Raw genomic sequence first — 19,867 nt, forward strand, 5'->3', positions numbered from 1 at the left:
TAGTTATAATATAATATAATATAGTTATAATATAATATAATATAGTATAATATAGTTATAATATAATATAATATAATATAGTTATAATATAATATAATATAATATAATATAATATAATATAATATAATATAATATAATATAATATAGTTATAATATAATATAATATAATATAATATAATATAATATAATATAGTTATAATATAATATAATAATAATATAATATAATATAATATAATATAATATAATATAGTTATAATATAATATAATATAATATAATATAATATAATATAATATAATATAGTTATAATATAATATAATATAATATAATATAATATAATATAATATAATATAATATAATATAATATAATATAATATAATATAATATAATATAATACAGTTTAGGTATAATAGTGTATATATATATCATAGTTTATACAGACTATTTAGGATATATTATTATCATAATGTTTATACTAACATTACATTATGGCATCGTTCTATATATTTGAATCAATATACATGCAGGGATTCTCATTCACAATATTACACAATAAACTCACCTGGACAGCCCACAGACATGGATTCGTAGATGACTTTGCAGGTCTTAAGGAGCAGATCAATCTTTTTCTGAGGTGAATATTCTTGGTGCAGGTTACCGAGCCTTGTCTGAATTTTCTCCATGATGGGCGTTTCAGGGACACTTGTAATGACCCCCAGATCTGTGGTGGTCATTCCCTGAACCACTAGCTGGTTCTCTTTTAGCTTCTTCAGATTTCCAGCCCGGGAGTGAATGTCCTTCAGTCCGTTATACACAGCTTCCCGCAAGGGTTTCAGGACACTTTTGCAAAGCGCTGCTTCAATAATGATCTCTGAAGAGGAGAAAATAGATACGCTGTCAGGTCACTGAAAAATAAAGTCTATACTATATCCATGACAAATTCTTGATATATTATTTATCTGTATCCAATTTTTACCATAGTAATCCATGAGGATATTGTTGGAAATATTGTATATATCGCTCTGATAGTTTTCATAAGACATTAATGCATTTTTAATACTCTGGTGCAACAGAGAAGGAAAAGCAGCAAACATATCTTATGTACTGTAAGGGTTTTCATATTCCTCAAGGGAGAACAGGAAACTTTCTTTTTTTAATGTAACCACAATTACTCTGGAAGTTTAGAAACAGTAGATCCCCAGTCTTTCTCTATGAGCAGTGAATTGAGAACAAAAGCTTATCGTGGTCTTGTTAATTTATTAGCTTATTTTATGGACTGAGCTGCACAATAGAGCAAAGCTCAGTCTTTACAGTTGGACTAATAAACCTTAATATGTAAGATTGGTGGCAACAATCTTCTGCTTGGATAAGATGCTTTGCTCGGATGATTCTAGCCTGGAAAAGTAATTACATCAACAATACAAAAAAAGAAGAGATGAGATCTATTCTCACATTTTCATGCAAATTAGGATGAAAATTCTGGATGAGATACGCCAAGAGTAAAATACGCTAAGAATAAAAACGCATATGCTTTCTTGATCTTTTTTATGGTAAAAAAAAATAAGTAAAAATACTTTGCCTACACCATCAAAATAACATCACAGGTCTAAAACTTCCACACAGCAGCTAAAACTTCAATTTTTCATTTGAATTGTGCATGGTTTCATATGGTCTATCATATGGGATAGAAACATTGCTTAATTCGCCCATTGATTCTGAGATATTTTTAGTTTTTCTTAAACATGAGTCAGCTGAAAGTCTGATCATTGTCACAAACAACTGGTACATAAGAAAAAGCTTCCCTGACAGTGAATACAATGCAGAGATCACTTACCCAGCTTCTCCTCTGAGTATGCCGCTGCTTCCTGCACATTTTGCAGCTCTGCGCTCTGTATCAAGTAGCTCTTCAGTTGGGTTATCATCTGTCTGATTTCTTGAAGCATCTCTGTGCTGGATGTGTGTTTCCGCATGGTGTCCAAAGTGAAAGCTCGATAATCCTTAACAAGGTTTCCAAAGTATGTGTTTCCATCTCGGGACATTTCGACAATGCGTTTCTGCAACTTGCGGTCTGCATTCATGAATCCTGTGAGGACGTTAGATAAATTTGCCATGGACACCATCGATAGCCGTTGCTTGGCACGATCTAGCATAATCGTTGGGGTCCTCTTTATTACAGCACCCGTTGCCATATTAGCATCCGCCTCCTCCTCCGTGCTGCTGGTTGAGTAAGAATCGTGGTCCGGGGGAGCTCCGCCATCAGGAGAATATAGAGAAACATCCGAGACTTTGGGATGAGCGGCGTTGATGCAGAGTGAATGGCGAACAGGACTGGGGCTGCTGGATTTCAGTGGAACAGTGGAAGTGGTATCCTGAGGAGTAGTTGAAAGTAAATTACTGCAGTGAGACTGTTTATTCTTCCTTGGAGGTGGAACTGGAGCATTGGGACGCTTTGGTTGAGGTGCTAGCTCATGAGTGACTATTGGAGCTCCATTAGTTACCTTGGACTCTTCTGCTGGAACCTCCTCAACCTGTGGAGTCTTCGGGTCCATAGGCTTGTCCCTTTTTTCTACACTGTCATCTAGGCAAATAAGGGATGCTACAGGAACTTGCTGAGTACTGTCCTCAGGTTCAGGATTGACTTCGTGGTGCACTGGTTCCTCTGAAGCCTGTTTTTCAGAGAGCTTCCGTCGGATTGGTATTGGAGGAACTCGATGTGAAGCTGTATTAAAAAGCTGCTTTCCTTCTTTGCCCTGAGCTGCTTGTAAGACAGCTGGCTTGTCACACTCAGCGCTCGGGGCAGGAGTTCCCTGTTTCTCTTGTTCTCTGTCTGCACGTTCACAGTCACTTCCTTCCCTTTTCTTGACTGACGAGGGAGGAGAACTGAGAACTGCTTTAAACTCCCCTTTTGAAGGCTTGGCTAATGCATGGTGTGGAAGAGCCTCGGGTGCGCTGGGAGGACGAGGGCGGAGGGGTGGTGGCCTTCTAAATTTAGGTGGAGCTTGGAGTGGTGTGTTGAGACTCTGGGTCCTCAAAACGGGAGGAGAGGTGGCGGCCGACAAACTGTTGCTGCATTCCTCAATGAAAATGGGGTTGACATACCAAAGACGGTCACTGCCAATGGAAAGCTGGATTTCACAGGAACTGCTTTGCCGCTGTCTATCCAGAGAACCACTGCTACCGCTGACATTTTCCACATCCTCATGGCTATTTAGAGTCGAGTTCCAAAACTCTGTGTTAATATAAAAAAAATAGGTTCATGTAAGCATTATTTCACGTTGACAGGGCAATTTAACAACCCTGCTAAAACAGAGTAGCTATGATTGCTAACTACACGTATTTTGCATGAAGTAGGCATCCTGAGAAGAACTTCTTCACAATAAATGACACACATTGAAGAAAAATAATATCTTTGCCGAGTATTTGAACTCAGATTTTAATGAATTCCAGTATCTTAAAATTGAGTAGGTTTTACTTAAAAGGATAGTTCTCCCCAAACTGAAAACCATTTACTGTGAACCATTCAGTGAACCATTTACTGACACTCAAGTAGTTCTAAACTTGAATTTCTTGCATTTATTTTGTTCTGCTGAACACAAAACAAGATATTTTGAAGAATGACATCTATAGCATTGGAACAAAGCACGCTATGGAAATCAATGGCTTTCACTTTCCAATATATCAAAGTTCCTTTAAGACAAGTCATTTCACTTGGCGGCCATCTTTGAAACACCTCTTGGGCAGTATGTATGCATTTAGTTTGAATGGGAAAACATAAACTTCTCAAAAATAGCTTTTTTTTAGCTTTTAACACAACAATTCCAATGAAATTCGATTTAATTGAATGCTAAAATAAAATATCATGTGTTTTTCCTGTAGTATTTACTTCATTTTTAACAATTCATTTGTCTCTTCTTTTCTTCTGTCTTAAGTTAAAACTGAAGCACCCACGTGTATCCGAGTCCATCAAGCACATTAGCCATTTATAGTTGCCATGAGCTAAAATGAACTAAATGACTTTAAATAACTTAGCAGAGAGAGAGAGAGAGAGAGCAAGAGAGCTTGTCAAACATCCGAAATGTGTAATATCAGTAGCCTAATAACAGCATGGGAGGTGAAATGTTGAGATCCCCTGACCAGCAATGCACTACTTACTCATTTCTTCACATCCTCTTTTATTGGACACCTTGTGGCTGATTGCTAATAGAGTATTTTCACAATAGCATTAGCGGGCCCACAAAATATGTCTGCAGAGTTTTTTAGAAAGACATCTTTTTTTAACGGAAGCCATCCTATACATACCCTTGCACATTCATATTAAATACTCTCTGGGGCAGTATGAGGCATATATAGATGCACCCAATGAAATATTCAGTCAACTGCAGGATGTTCATACGATATTGACTGCTATCTGTCCTTCCCACACCTTTTGGCTAGGATGATGTGACTGAATAAAAGCTCTGTTTATCATATTAGTTTAGCCTAAATCACCATAGGAATAAATACATATGCAGTTGAAGTCAGAATTATTAGCTCTCTTGTTTATTTTTTCTCCATTTTCTGTTTAAACACATTTTTTTCATTTTCTGCAACACATTTCTAAACATAATAGTTTTAATAACTCATTTCTAATAACTGATTTCTTTTATCTTTGCCATGATGACAGTACATAATATTTGACTAGATATTTTTCAAGATGCTAGTATTCAGCTTAAAGTGACCGTTAAAGGCTTAAATAATTAGGTTAACTAGGAAAGTTAGGGTAATTAGGCAAATCATTGTATAACGATAGTTATAGCTCTGTAGACCAGTGGTTCCCAACCTTTTTTTTTTTGCCTGAGACCCCCTTTTTCCCCGGAAATTATTGTAAGGTCCCCTCAACATTTAATTATATTATCTCTCATACAAGTTTGCAGTAAGGATGACAAAAAAAAAGTTGTTCAAACAGATGGTATGTTTATTACTATATCTAGATATGTTTATGCACAAATAATAGCCTAATATAAAATATAAAAGCAAAACATCAGTAGGCCATTTGTAACTGAAAAACGTAAGCCTTTTGCCTTTAAATTGGCCCTATATTAGTTGCCAATATTTTTTAAGTTTTTTATCAGTAGCTGTGACATCTCTCATCTCATTTTATTTTGCCGTGTGCTCAAAAAATGCTCTGGGCTTGTCACGGTATTTGGGATGAGTCGTCTGCAAATGTCTTATTAATTTGGACGACCTCATGCATTCATTAGCAAGAACTTACGTAGATAATACACTGTGGTCCGGTCAGGGACTCTTTGCTTTGAGAAAATAGAATAAAACCAACGTTCAGGTACCTATCTTGGTATTTCCTGCATTTCGTGTTTCCAGTTTTGCTTGCGCTTTGAAATGTTTGGAGCTTCCTCACCTGGGTCCAGTATGCTTGGGTCATTAGTATTAGCTGCTGAAAGCAAATCAGTAAGACTCGATCTTTTTTGTGGAGGACGAATTACAAATTTGTCAATTTTTGGTCTGCCAGGGGATAAAATGAACTAATTGTCCACTGTTAAAATAATTTGAAAAATTTGACATGACCTCCCACAGAGCTCGCTGAGGCCCCCTTATGGGCCAGGACCCCCCTGTTGGGAACCGCTGCTGTAGACAATTGAAAATAAAATATTGCTCAAGGGGACTAATATTATTGGCTTTAAAATGGCTTGAAAAATGCTTTTACTGTAGCCAAAATAAAACTAATAGGCCTAAGACTCTCTAGACGAAAAATAAGGAATTATTATAAGGAAATACTGTGAAAAAATCTTTGATCTGTTAAACATCCATTGGGAAATATATGAAAAAGAATTAAAAGGATTAATTTTGACTTCAACTGTATATGACATGACCAAAAATACAAGAATCAGAGTAAAGTTAAATATAGAATAATCCTTTGTTCCTCTTACCTGAACCAAGAGAAGAGATCACTTCCATGTCCTCATATTTAGCCACCTTTTGAATGACTTGGGGCAACTTCAGAGGAAAAGGTAGGATGTCTCTGAGTAAAAAAAGTTTGAATATTTTATGAGATGCTAAAAGATGCAAAATATGTATGCATGAAGGTTTCCTGTTTGTTTTTTTAGCTTACCGGCTAACACAGTAGAAAGCAATTAGCTTAAAAATGTTCTCAAACACCAGCACAGACCCTTCGAGGTACAGCACTGCAGCAAATGGAAGAAACAGAAGCGTTAATCCTATGCGCAGATCCGGTCTCCGATGTTACCGCTTGGATATAACACTTCAGTTTATTAGTGGTTCATAAAGTTTGTTTGTGTGACTTATTGCCTGCTGATGCAGAAACAGTTCATTGGGGAATTTCTATATGGTCTGGGATAATGATGAATAGCCACGTGTAAACAAACAACTGGCCTTCACTTCTTTCTTTATTAGCCTGAAAAGAGCTTTCAGCTTTGTAACATCTGGTCAGAAGTGACTAGACTGCTTTGTATAGATTGTGAAAATTACCACATATGCACGCGCACACACATAGACACCAGGAAACATAGCTATAAAAGGCCAGTGCAGGACATCCTGTAGCAATAACTGCTGTGCAGGGTTGGGGACAGGAAACCTGCGGGCTGCGACCCCAAAAACACCCACCACCAAACACCTTTCATACCCTTTCAAGTCTTTAATACTGCATACACTCTAAAATCCTCTTCAGGTAGGCTGTGTATGCAGATTTGTTAGCGCATGGTCTTGTCTGTGTGGATGTGTTGAGGTCTGTATGCAAATGTGCTTGTGTGTGGGTTTGTTATGGCAGAAAGGAATTTCCATGAATAAACTTTTGTAAATTAAGAGTAAAGAACACTCATTTTTTAGTGCAACATATAACTCACAGGACTTTTCTTCCTTTACAGGCAGTTCTTTGACATGGGGCTCCCCCAGCTGGTCGGCAAGACGTACTGCCAGTACCATTGTTTTTTGAGTTGCATCCCTCCTGACTAAAAATATCTGCAAAATCAAACAAATAATACAAGTTCAGCAGAAGAAGACTGTTAATTAAATAGTATCCTGGTAAGTATGTTTTTCCATTTATATAAAAAATCAATATCGATTAGTATCTAGAATTTAAAGGGACACAAATACAGTGAAATAAAAACATAAATACAGTGAGTAAAAAGTATTTCATCCTAAAGATTTCTAAAATGGACTGATGGTTGATTTCTGTGAGTTGTTCTGTAAAGGAGTATGTCATTCATTTGCTTCGCAGATTTTTGTTCTTTATTAAATACACTATACAAATATACAAACCCTATCATTGTCCTTGTCCTCAGCCCAATTGAACCTACAGCTTTAATCATTTTATTATGGTAAAAACGGTTATTTAGGGGGGAAAACCCCTTCAGAAATAGCAAGTTTAAGTTATTATCATTCACGTCAATTGATTATAAACATGAAATTATAAATAAATAATACAAATAAATTCACAATTGTCCCTGTGTTTCTGCAGTCCTGTCACATTTGCATTACATTTAACATAAAATGTGTGCAATACACATTTAAGGCTATGACTTGGAGGAAGTGACATCATTTGATGGAGGAGACGCTGATAGTGATCAAGGATGCGTTCTGTCATTGAATTGTATGATTTTTTGCTTGTTTTTGCATAAATTGTTTTGAGGATGACAAGTTTAAGTCAGAAACTACGTTTCTGGTAGAATGTGCCTAAATAAACATTTCTTTAATAATTTAACAAATTTCCAATGCCCCAATCATGTGTTCTCAATATCGCTTTAAAGTAAAAGTTGCATGTGTATTTCTAAATTGTATTGAAAATAGTCCTGTATATGTGACAATGCAATATATTCTGATACACATTCTCATTATATTAGTTTAGCTCACAAACTTCAGTCCACCTTTTTATATCGATCCTACTTGCCCTTTAAAATCTTTAAATTATATGCCTTTATTCACGTGACTTATTAGCAGTGGTGTAAAATAACTAATTACAAATACTCACATTACTGTAATTGAGTCGTTTTTTCTAAGGAATTGTAATTTACGAAGTAGTTTTAAAAATGTGTACTTTTACTTTCCCTTGAGTAAATTTTTAGTGCAGTATCTTTACTTTTACTCCACTACTTTATTTTTTCCTGTCTATGGGGATTAGAAAAATCAGTCCTGTGATTCCTGTCCAATCAAATCACATATAGAAGTAAAGAGGTAAATCGCATCATAATGAGCTACCTCAAGACATGTGTGATTTATAATTGCAGCTAACAGTTTAGAAGCATTAAAAGTGTCCAAGAAGATGTTCAAAATCTTTACACGCATTGACCTAGAGACCCAATGTTTAGATGCATGTCACTGATGAGAAGATGACGGATGTTTACTGCATGATGACCGAAATGGCCTTAAACACCCAGCAGGCACAAGACCTCAACATAATGTCTGATTGAAGTTGCACCCCAACGTCGTGGGGATGTTACATTTTGTTTGGAAATGAAAATTGGGTTGACATCAGGTCGACGTCAATGTCCAACGTCCAACCTAACATCAACCAAATATCATAACCAATATGACATCTATCAGATGTTGGATTTTGGTTACCATTCCTGACGAATAAATGTCAGTATTTGTCATCAATATGACGTTGCTTTAAGATGTTGGCTCGACACTGGATTTTTGTCACTTTCCAACAAAACCTAAAATCAACCAAATATCAACGTCATTTGACATCGTTATTGGACATCAAACTAATATTGTCCTTAGACGCTGGCTAGACATTGAATTTTGGTCACCTGACATCGAACTAAATCGAACTTAATAATATTAACGTCTTATGATGTTGTGTGTCTGTTGGGCAATAATTAAGGCACTACAGAATGTTACGTTTACACACATCCACAAATTACATGTAAATGCATCAGCTTTTTACAGCGTAATACTCACTACTCACTACTCTTGAGTGCTTTTGAAAGGGATACTTTTTACTCATACTTTGAGTAATGTTTACAACAGATACTTTTACTCTACTTGCACTACATTTTTAGGCAAGTAATAGTACTTTTACTTGAGTATGATTTTTCAGTACTCCTTCCACCACTGCTTATTAGAAGTGACGTCATCTTAAAAGGAAAGCCACAAGAAGACAGTAATTATTAGCCATTAAATTTTCTCTATTTTAAATTTTTTTTTAAAGAATGATCATAGTGTGAAACATAATATTAGATTAGGAACAGGATGCTGCAACCTTTTTTCATATTACGATAGTTTCTAGAAAAACAGAATATTAAATGAGAAAACAGTGGGCGTGGTTTGTTTTATCTACTGTGAGCTGATTGGATGTAGTAAAGTAGGCACTTCATTCAGAAAGATCGGGAAATGGGTTTTAGAAGAGTTATTACAACCTAACAGACTCCTCCTGCTCACCATTTCTGTGAGAGTTGGAGGGGCGTGGTTATGTATGTTAGCCATGCCCAATACCTCAAAATCATGTAATCTGAGAATTTAACTGAAACAAACAGGAAGTGCATTTTTAGATTTTAATTTTAGATTACAAGAGCAAACTTTTTTCTCTTGATGACATACACAGATGAATTGTTCATCACAAAGCTGGCAATGTGAGCTAACAAAATCATATTTAGTTTTGATTTCATTTGTACTTTAATGTTAGATTGTTAAATCCATTATACTGGACATGAATTTTGATATTTCATGTTGATTAATTGATTGATTTTTAGATATCCATGTTCTTTAAATATCTGCGTTGTTTTTACATTCTAGATCATTCGATTATGGGGTTCTGAAGTGTGTTTTCTGATATACAGACATTTTCTCTCTTTAAATTTAGACTTTTTTGTAGGATTCCAAAATCCACTAAACAGTATGACTGGCTCAATATTAAAAATGTGCTGTGCAGAAATGAGAAATATTAAGACACGCTTTTATGAGATGTTCTCATTTCAAATAACTTTCTCATTTCAAATAACTTTCTGTACTCTCTTCAGCCTGGCTTCTTCTGATTGGTCCACTGTTTTGAGGCTGTCATGTTTTGCATTGACATGTAATGGAAGTTGTCATAGTTTTTCTTTTTTTCATCATCTCTATTGTCATGTATATAAAACAACTTCTGAGACAATAAACTAAGTATGAGGCTTGATTTTTTTAGGGCTGCACTTTTAAATGTTTCTTTAGTACATTTTGGGGCAGTTTAAATGTTTAAATATGCATGTTGGGGCAGTTTAAATGTTTAAATATGCATCTTAAGACGTTAATATATAAATGTCAAACTATGGTATGTGTAGGTGCACCATTTGACTGCATTAAATTATCAGTTTTTTACTGAAGGTGATAAAACTTTTGATATTTTAACTTGTATATACCAGTAGACACTTGTTATATCCTTCATGCATTGCTAAATATGATGTTTTCATACAATTGGCTGTCTGAATACTTGATTCTGATTGGCTGGAATGTATCCAATAAATCAATTTCATGCACAGGACACACATTCTGAAGCATTCAGGGGCATAGTAACTTGTCTAAAATGCCTGTGGCTTTTATTTAGAAAATAATGTTGATACTTAATCGCCACATTATGTTTCTCTTCAAGAATGGGCTAAAATCTTTAATTAGCTCAAATTAATTATATCAAAAATTAATGCTCTAATTCATTAATTTCATTAATGAATGAATGAATGAATTCATTCTTTCATTCATTCATTTCAAATTAATGTGATTTTGACTCATTACCTATCTCTGTGTCTGATTTTAAAGTGGAAAGGATGCTAAGAAGCCGCATTTGACAAATATTGCACTGCAAACGAAAGTGGCAAACTGAGCTGCTGGCAAATGTTACAGGCAAGATAATCCATAGCCTGCTGTGCATTAAAAACAATTGGTTGATTCTTTGCCTTCAAATCACATCTTATATGCAAATATAGTCAAATATTGCCGTTTCATTTGTTGTTTTATGTCATGGTGACATAGAAGGTCAAGCAGACTTGACCATTTTTTACAAGGTTTGTTTAAAAAAAATTATGTTTCAGATAGCCAAATGAGATGGCTGACAGAATATGAAGCCTATGAATACTAATAATATACAGTCGAAGTCAGAATTATTAGCTCCCTGTTTATTTTTTCCCCCAATTTCTGTTTAGCGGAGAGAAGACTTTTTCAGCACAGTTCTAAACATAATAGTTTTAATAACTCATTTCTAATAACTGATTTATTTTATCTTTGCCCTGATGACAGTAAATAATATTTGACTAGATATTTTTCAAGACACTTCTATACAGCTTAAAATGAGATTTAAAGGCATGTTCTGTTAAACATCATTTAGGAAATATTTTAAAAAGAATCAGAAAATTCAAAGGGGGGCTAATAATTCTGACTTCAACTGTACATATATATATATATATATATATATATATATATATATATATATATATATATATATATATATATATATATATATATATATATATATATATATATACACACACACACACACACACACACAGACAGATAAATATGATCAGTTCTCCAATATTACAAGAAATAATTAGAACTCTTGTTTTGATTTATTACACAGATCTCTTGAATACTTGTGAATAGTCAATCATGACATACCAATGTCTATGGTTATTTCCTGATAACAAACGAATAAACTAATAACACAGATTCATCAGGGTACTATGAATCATCTTGACCATTAGTGAATGTATGACTGTTTGGTGCCATCTTGCGAATATTAAGTAGGTTAGCGTAGGCTGTGTCCAAACAGTTGAATAAAAGAAAATCTGTCATCATTTTCTCATACTTTACTTTTCTCAAATCTGTTTGACTTTTTTCTTCTGTTGAATGCAAAAAAAAAAGGTGTTGTGAAGAAAGCTGGAAACTGATAAACATTGTGTTCCGTAGTATTTGTTTTTTTCTACTATGGAAGTCAATGGATACACGTTTATTCTAAATATGCTCTTTCGTGTTTAACAAAAGAATGTAGGTCAGGAAGGTTTAGACTGACTTGAGGCTGAGTAAATAGTAAGTACATTTTTCTTTTAAGAGCAAATTTTCTTTCTACAAGCTTTACCTTTATTTAAAGAACTGCTGATAAGCCTGTCGGGCTTCATTCTGCACAAATAACCAGTAACGCTTTATTTTGATGGTCCATTTGAGTATTAGTAGACTGTCTGCTTAATATCTGCTGATACCGCTCCTTCAACAGACATTTAACTGACTATAAGAAACTTTGCAAGTACATGTTAACTTACTTTGACCCTAACCCCAACCTAACAGTCTACTCATAATCTAATGAGAATTAGTTGACATGTAACTTAAATTCAACAAACAGATCATCAAAATAAAGTGTGATCAAATAACAAGCAGGATCTTTCAAAACACAAGTCAAAATGCAAACTGATTTGATGTCAATTGAATTCCTTGATGACATAAAATTGAACATCTAACATTGGTGTCAAAAACACAGATTTTTAAGTTGTTTTTTGACGCCAATACTAGATGTCAATTTGTTGTTGTTTACATTAATTGCAGGGATACAAAGTCCTGTGTAAATTTGAAATTAAAGCTTTCAGATTAATAAAATGTTCTTATTAGGGCACTATATCAATTCAGCATTGATATCACAATGTGCGAATCTGCAATAGCCACATTACTAGATCTTTAATGTCAATAATATTTAATTAGAAAACACAGTTCAAATCATGGAATTTGTGGAGTCGTTGCAAAGTTCATCTCTAGTTTAATAATATGAAAGACTTTTATTTGGCTGTATTTTTTTATGGCCTGCGACTGTACTGCTCCTTCAACAGACATTTAACTGACTATAAGAAACTTTGCACGTACATGTCAACTTACACTAACCCTAACCCCATACCCCAATCCTAACCCTACTTGATTTGATTTATTTATTTTCGAACAAAATATCATACATAAAATATCATTAACAAAAAATACATTTCAACATAGTCAAAAATAATCTAATGATAATTAGAAAAGTTGGCATGTAGATGCAATGCAATTTGATTATTAAATTCCTATACTTCAATACTTTTAAAGTCCAACTGAAAACCAAAAAGTATTGTTTATTCAAAAAAAAATCTTTGTTCGATTGTTTTCATCATTTATTTATAATAATAAAAATAATCATTTTTATATTGTATTTATTTATAAATAAATATATATTTCTATCTATTTATAAATAAATGAATTATTATTATTATTGTATTATTATTATTTACATAAATTGTATATTTATGCATATGCAATCTTTTCCTTATTTAATAAATGACTTGCACATCAGAAAGCAGTATGCCGACACAAAGTGTACACGTGGTGGCTTTTAAAGGCATCAGATGTGGATTACAGACGCTCTTGACAGTTCTGGAGGTAATTAATAATATAATAGCACTAATACTGGCATTTTAAAATTGCCAAAACAATATTTCAGATGTTTTACAGTGTGCTCAACCTGCTGATTTGTCCATTCATACACATTTTTACCATCACATGATCTCTTATAAGAGAATCACATGACTTTTTTAATGTGCATACTGGAATCTGGTAGTTTTTGCGCATCTTTTCTTATCGAATAAAAAGTTTATCCTTCTCATAATGCTTTCAGATTAACTCCCGTAGGTGCAATGTATTTAATCAATACAGTATTTTTTCTCTCTTACCCCAGGAAACTCCTTGCTTAGTATATGCATGGCTTTGTCCAAATTCATCCCCAGCTGAAGCCACACCGGACACGTCTTAATCAATTTCTCCAGTATGCTGATTCCAGGCGGCACAGGTTTGCTGCTCTTGCTGACTGGAGACGTAGGAACCGGTGGTTTTGGGACTACTGGTGGAGGAGGTCTGGGCTGAGGTGGAGACGAGGGTCTTGCGGTGGGAGGTGGAGGTGGTCTAGGTAGGCCCGAAGATGAGGTCTTTGGAAGAGCAGAAGGAAGTTGTGCTGGAAGAGGTGGCTTTGGGACCTGAGGAGACATCATGGGCTTGTGTGGAGGAGGTGGAGATGGTTTGGAGTTAAGTTGAGGTGATGAATCAGGGAATAGGAAGGAGGTGTTGGGGTCAGGGGATGGGTCGTCGGAGATATCCACCAATGGGAAAGCTGGAGTAGAAATAGAGGTTTGTGGATGGAAGGATGACTGAATAGATGATGATATGGTTGGGGAAGAAAGGCCTGGAGGTGCTGTGGAAGGGCCAGGAGAAATCATAGTGCATACTGTAGGACGCGCAGAGCTTTGAGAAGAATCCCGTCAATGTTTTATAGATCAGCCTGCGAGAAAGATCATACAAGGATGTCAGTGCAACAAGCATTGCAACAGAGTATAAGGAAAAACAAGTCAGTTGTTCTCTTGAAATCATGAGGTCAGTTCAGTATGTCATATGATTTTAATAATGTGCCAATATTTGGCAAAGTTGTGCAATGGGGAATGTGTCAGCATATTCGTGTAAGGATGAAATAAGCTATGTGCATCATAGTACTAGCAGCAGTTTTGTACTCTGTTCGCTCAGCTAAGCTCTCTCTCTCTCTCTCTCTCTCTCTCTCTCTCTCTCTCTCGTTCTTCCTTTTTTTGGCTACCAGGATGTCTCTCTCCTTCAGTTCCTGCTAAAATCTTTCCTTTGGTATTCGCTGTACTGTGATATCATGTAACATATTTTCCGAGGAAATGGATTGCGTGTATGTACCGCGTGCTCAAACTTTTTCCATTTTAACTATGCCATATTAGACAGAGATATAGAGACTAGCATCATGTATTTTTAAACATAATTCTTATATCTTTTATCATCACTCTTTAATATAAACATATTTAGGTAACATTTGAACAGTAATGGGGGTTTTCAAGCATTAAAAGCAGTCAATTTAAATTTAAATTTATTTCTTTTTAATAATAATTGTCCTTTTCATTTTTCTGAGCAACAAAATAAAGAAATTGAATATTTCAAATACCATTTAGTGTAACTATTTTATAAACGATAAAATCATATTTGAAACAAGAATTAAAAGACGTATTAAACTACATTTGTCATTTTAAAACTTTATATTTATACTTAGACTATACTTCAAGCCAGTATGTTTTACCCATTTGTCATTAAAAAATAGGAATAATGGGTGACGCAGAGGCGCAGTATGTAGTGCTGTCGTCTTACAGCAAGAAGGTCGCTGGTTCGAGCCTCGGCTGGGTCAGTTGGTGTTTCAATGTGGAGTTTGCATGTTCTCCCTGCGTTCGCGTGGGTTTCCTCCAGGTGCTCCGGTTTCCCCCACAGTCCAAAGACATGCGGTACAGGTGAATTGGGTAGGCTTATTGGCCGTAGTGTATGTGTGTGTGAATAAGTGTGCATGTGTTTCCCAGTGATGGGTTGCAGCTGGAAGGGCATCCGCTGCATAAAACATATGCTGAATAAGTTGGAGGTTCATTCCTCTGTGGCGACCCCAGATTAATAAAGAGACTAAGCCGGCAAGAAAATGAATGAATGAAATGAATATAATTTTGAATGATCACTTATTCTTTAATATAGTTCAAGTTCAAGTTGGCTTTTATTATCATTTCAACAATATACAGTGCGGTACACAGGACTGTGCACTACTATAAAAATCTAGAGAATAAAATAAAATAAGTTAAACTAAAATAAAAAAATAAAATAAGACTATGAATAAGAGTATTCAGACTATGATAGGAGCGCATTTTAATAAGCAGGTCAGAATAAGTGTCTTTCTTAAGTTTTAACATATCTGTTATGGTGGATGATGGTGAAACCTGTTTTTTGACACTTAATTTCAGGTTATTTGAAATATTCATGTTGAAAATTTGCGTTCAATATGCCTTTATATAATTGCACTCTTAAAAATTGATTTAAGTTTTTAAAATGATCCCAGAAATTATCTTGTCTTTGAGCCAAATTTCAAATAATAGCTTAAGTATTTACATAACCAGTTATTGATAAAATATGAACATATTGTTCGTTAGTAACACTTTTAAAACACTTCAGATTGATAAAACCACTGTATTTAAAAAAAAAAAGAAGATCTGGATCAGAGTTAGACACATTTCTCAGATTAGTGGCCTATTAAAATCTTTCTTTCCTACTCCGTTAACAACTTCTTGTTTTTTTTTTATTTGAACTCATTGATTGAAGTATCTGATGGACTAAGAATTTGAGAATTGAGTAATATGACATGTTTGTGAATTATTTGTTAATTGTTTATTAAGTGTAGACTTCCAGCTCTTCCGGCTTTCCAGCGGTTTTCATTCAGCAATGTAACAAAAGTGTTCCAAAAACTGACCATCGTTTCTGGACTTAGCCAAAGCCTTTTTCTGCTCATTGAGTCAAAAAAAAAAAATCGCTGAAACAGTCGATGGATGTAGATGTTTATGTCTACTCACTCTCAGGATGCTCCTCCATGTTCCGAGTCCCGACAGCTGTTTTCATCATTCGTCCTCACACTCAACATTCTTCCCTTTGGCGTCACAAATAAACGCTCACAGAATGACCCAGTTCACAGCAAAACACGTCCTCCATATTTTAGCTCCGCTCCTTTTTTCTTTGGTGCGCTTCCCCAAATGATGTATTCCCTTTGTTAAACAGAGTTGGCGAAATCATAAAAAGGCAGAAAAACCAAAAAAGGAGAAACAAGAAATGTGCACGGCTCCTTTTTTCTTTTTCTTTCTAAACTTCCTGTCAGCAATGTAGTCAGGAAGGGGCTGTCCAGGGTGGTCATCCAACCCCTTACCACCCCCTATACTCTCTGAAACACTGAGCTAAATAAGTCACGTAACTGCACGCACTACACCGTCTCTCTCTGTCTCGCTTTGATACTAAATACAACATAAACAACGTCCGCAGATGTGTTTACCTCAGAAACTGAGCTGTGAGGAGTGAACTTCTACTCCCTCCTCCCCTGTAGAGTCTGAAAGTGTCTGAAGTTAAACAGCTCCAGATGCTCAGGAACCCCAAAAGAACTTCCAGAAGGTCTGCAGTTCAACATATGGTTAGTTTTATCTTTGGGAACCAATGGTATGCCATCCACTCCTAATCGCTGGATCCATAATTTTTGCAGAGAGCCTGCTCAAGGCACTTTGATGGAGAATGTCTACATTACACCGTCTGTTCGAGAGCCTTCAGGAGGGGGGACATATTTGTGAGGCTGCCAAGAGTACTGCACTTTTAAATGGTTAGTTTAGTTTTCTGTTCGCATTAGCAGGGAGTTGACTATCATTTCGAGAGCTCTTGACACTTTAGAGAAGCGTTAAAATCTTGTATGTTAATGCAGCAAGATTATACTATGAAAACATAGTAGCAGTTTATTATAAGTGTGACTTTATATTCACAATTCTGAGTAATTTCCTTGCACTTGGGAATTTATGCCTCCCTCGCATTACATTTTTTCTCCGAATTGTGAGATGTAAACTCCCAGTTCTAACTTTTTCTTCCGAGTTGAGATATAAACTTGAAATTTTGACTTGTTAGTTTAGACTTTATTAATACCAAAGGGAAATTCACGTCACAGCAGAGCTCTCCATACTATAAGATAAATAAAATTAATTACATATATAAAAAGTATATAAAATTACATTCATACTGCACACCTTAGTTTCAAACAACGAGTAGACACTAGTCCATATTTACAGTATTAATGCTATTACAATTCAGCAAATTCATCTAGTATGACTTTGGTCTTACAATTTAATCACTGTGATTAAAAATGACTTCCTGTATCGTTCTCTGTAACACCGGGGCTAAATTAATCTTGAGCTGAAAGAGCTTGCACATGCTTGGACTGTATCAAAAAGAGGATGACGATCATGGTTGATCATACTGACAAATTTGTCCATTCGATCAAGTGCCATCTCTTCTATAATTGGTAGAACGCTTATCTACATCATCAGCAGGTTACAGCACTTTTCTGCTTAAAATGTAGTTTATATTTCAGAATTATTAGATATTGCTTCATAATTTTGGTTATTTATCACAATTCTGACTTTTTTAAATGGGAGATGACCAGCTAAAACCAGCTTGACCATCCGAGCCAGGCTGGGAGCCCAGCCAAATCCAGCTATGTCCAGCTTAAACCAGGCTGGTCAAGCTGGTTTTAGCTGGTCATTTTTCAGCCTGGCCAGCTAAGACCAGGCTGGAAATGGTTGAAAACCAGCCTGGAAATGGCCAAAACCCCTCTAAAACCAGGCTGGTCAACCAGGTAAAACCAGCCAACCAACCTAGGCTGGTTTAAGCTGGATTTTTCAGCAGGGATCTAGCAATTCTGAGAAAAAAAGGGACAGAATTGTGAGATGTAACAACTCCAGTCGCTAAAAACAAAGTCAGAACTATCAGTGGCAGAAAAAGCTTTTGTGCTTTCCAATAGATGTCATTAGAGCATTAATAAACTGTTTGTTTATTATCTGCTAACACAGAGGTGCCCAAACTCGGTCCTGGAGGGCTGGTGTCCGGCAAATTTTAGTTCCAACCCCAATTAGACACAACTTAGCTAGCTAATCAAGTTCTTGCTAACCTTTCTTGAAACATCCCTGCAGGTGTGTTGAGGCAAATTGGAGCTAAAATCTCACATGCCAACTTATTCTGCTAACCCTAACCTACTCTAATGAGAGTTAGCTAACATGTAGTTACCAATAGTCAACAGAGCATCAAAAGGGGACCTTCAAAATTAAGAATGTTACATTTTACATTAAAGAGCCCCTATTATGCATTAAAAAGCATCATATTTTGGTTTTGGGGTCTCCAACAACAGGCTGATATGCATGCAAGGTCAAAAAACACTTTCATTGTCTTATAAGATGCATTTATTTTTACCTAATTATCCCAATGACTCCCATATGATTCGTTCAGCAAATCATTTGTTCCCAAACCCCTCCTTAGCGCGATGCTAATTTGCGCTGATTAGTCGGATGGCCCAGTCTGTTGTGATTGGTTGACTGCGTTCAGCGCGAGACAGAGAGAAATGCCCACCATGGCTTATCAACTATTTTGAAGTAGTCAGAGTGCAGAGTATATATGTGAGCTCAATGCAGGAGTTCATTAAAGCAATGCAGTTGAACACCAGCATATTGCTCTATTCTTAACCATAAGTAAAAACAGTGACACACATCCAGTGTTAATCCACACAGTGGCAAAAGCTGAACTATTCTGAAACTTGTCCACTGCATGTGTGCAGGAACATCTGACGGTGGCCATAGCAACGACAAATGGCAGAGGATTGCAAGCTCACAAATGCATTTAAATCCATAAGCAAATCGGCACGCTTTCAATGTGGTTTTAGACACGATATGAGAATACAATTTGTACAAGTAACAAGTTACAAGTAACAAAACACAATAAAATACACAATTTTCAAGCTAGAGAAAACAAAGAGGCGACCATTTTAATCGCACCTAAGTTACTTACACTTGTGAAATGGAGGGAGAAACTGATCCATGAGCCGTGTACTGTAAAGATCCTGTCAAGCTCTGACAAAGTCCAACAAACTGATGAATCCCCCATTTTAAGAGTGTGGATTGCTGAAGCACATGTCAGAAAAATGACAGGAACACAGCACAAGGCTAGGGCTATAATGCTGAGGTATTTTTGCAAAAATAAACTTTAACCAATGACTTTTCACAGCCTCTTCTTTGAGTAGGGAAAATAACACTAACTTTCCCTTAAACTTCAGAGCACAGCGTATATGCAACTTAATTAAATCGGGCTACTACAGTGTTTGTCTTTCTACAGGGTTTGTGGGCGGGGCCAGGGGTTTAAATTTTCCCGGGTCTGCATGCACAACAAATGGGTGGGGCTTAAGTATTGACATCACGCCGACAGTGTTAAAGACTCATTACAGCGGCGATTCATTCGAACCACCATGACTCGACTCTTTTAGATGAATCAATA

At 35.7% G+C, this 19,867-nt stretch overlaps 1 protein-coding gene across 1 annotated transcript in view; it reads right to left on the reverse strand.

Annotated features, from left to right (window-relative positions):
• Positions 1–16,809, reverse strand: part of rin3 (Ras and Rab interactor 3) — a 34,397-nt gene extending 17,588 nt beyond the window's left edge. The window contains exons 1-7 of the mRNA XM_056476950.1: positions 16,372–16,809; positions 13,660–14,261; positions 6,856–6,970; positions 6,105–6,177; positions 5,923–6,014; positions 1,833–3,227; positions 561–869 (exon numbers count right to left, since the gene is read on the reverse strand). Of these exons, the coding sequence (XP_056332925.1) occupies positions 561–869; positions 1,833–3,227; positions 5,923–6,014; positions 6,105–6,177; positions 6,856–6,970; positions 13,660–14,199 (2,524 nt within the window). The 5' untranslated portion in view covers positions 14,200–14,261; positions 16,372–16,809. The remainder of the gene's footprint in view (positions 1–560; positions 870–1,832; positions 3,228–5,922; positions 6,015–6,104; positions 6,178–6,855; positions 6,971–13,659; positions 14,262–16,371) is intronic.
• Between the last annotated feature and the right edge of the window lie 3,058 nt (positions 16,810–19,867).

This window comes from Danio aesculapii, chromosome 17, assembly GCF_903798145.1.
Source record: "Danio aesculapii chromosome 17, fDanAes4.1, whole genome shotgun sequence".
NCBI lineage: Eukaryota > Metazoa > Chordata > Actinopteri > Cypriniformes > Danionidae > Danio > Danio aesculapii.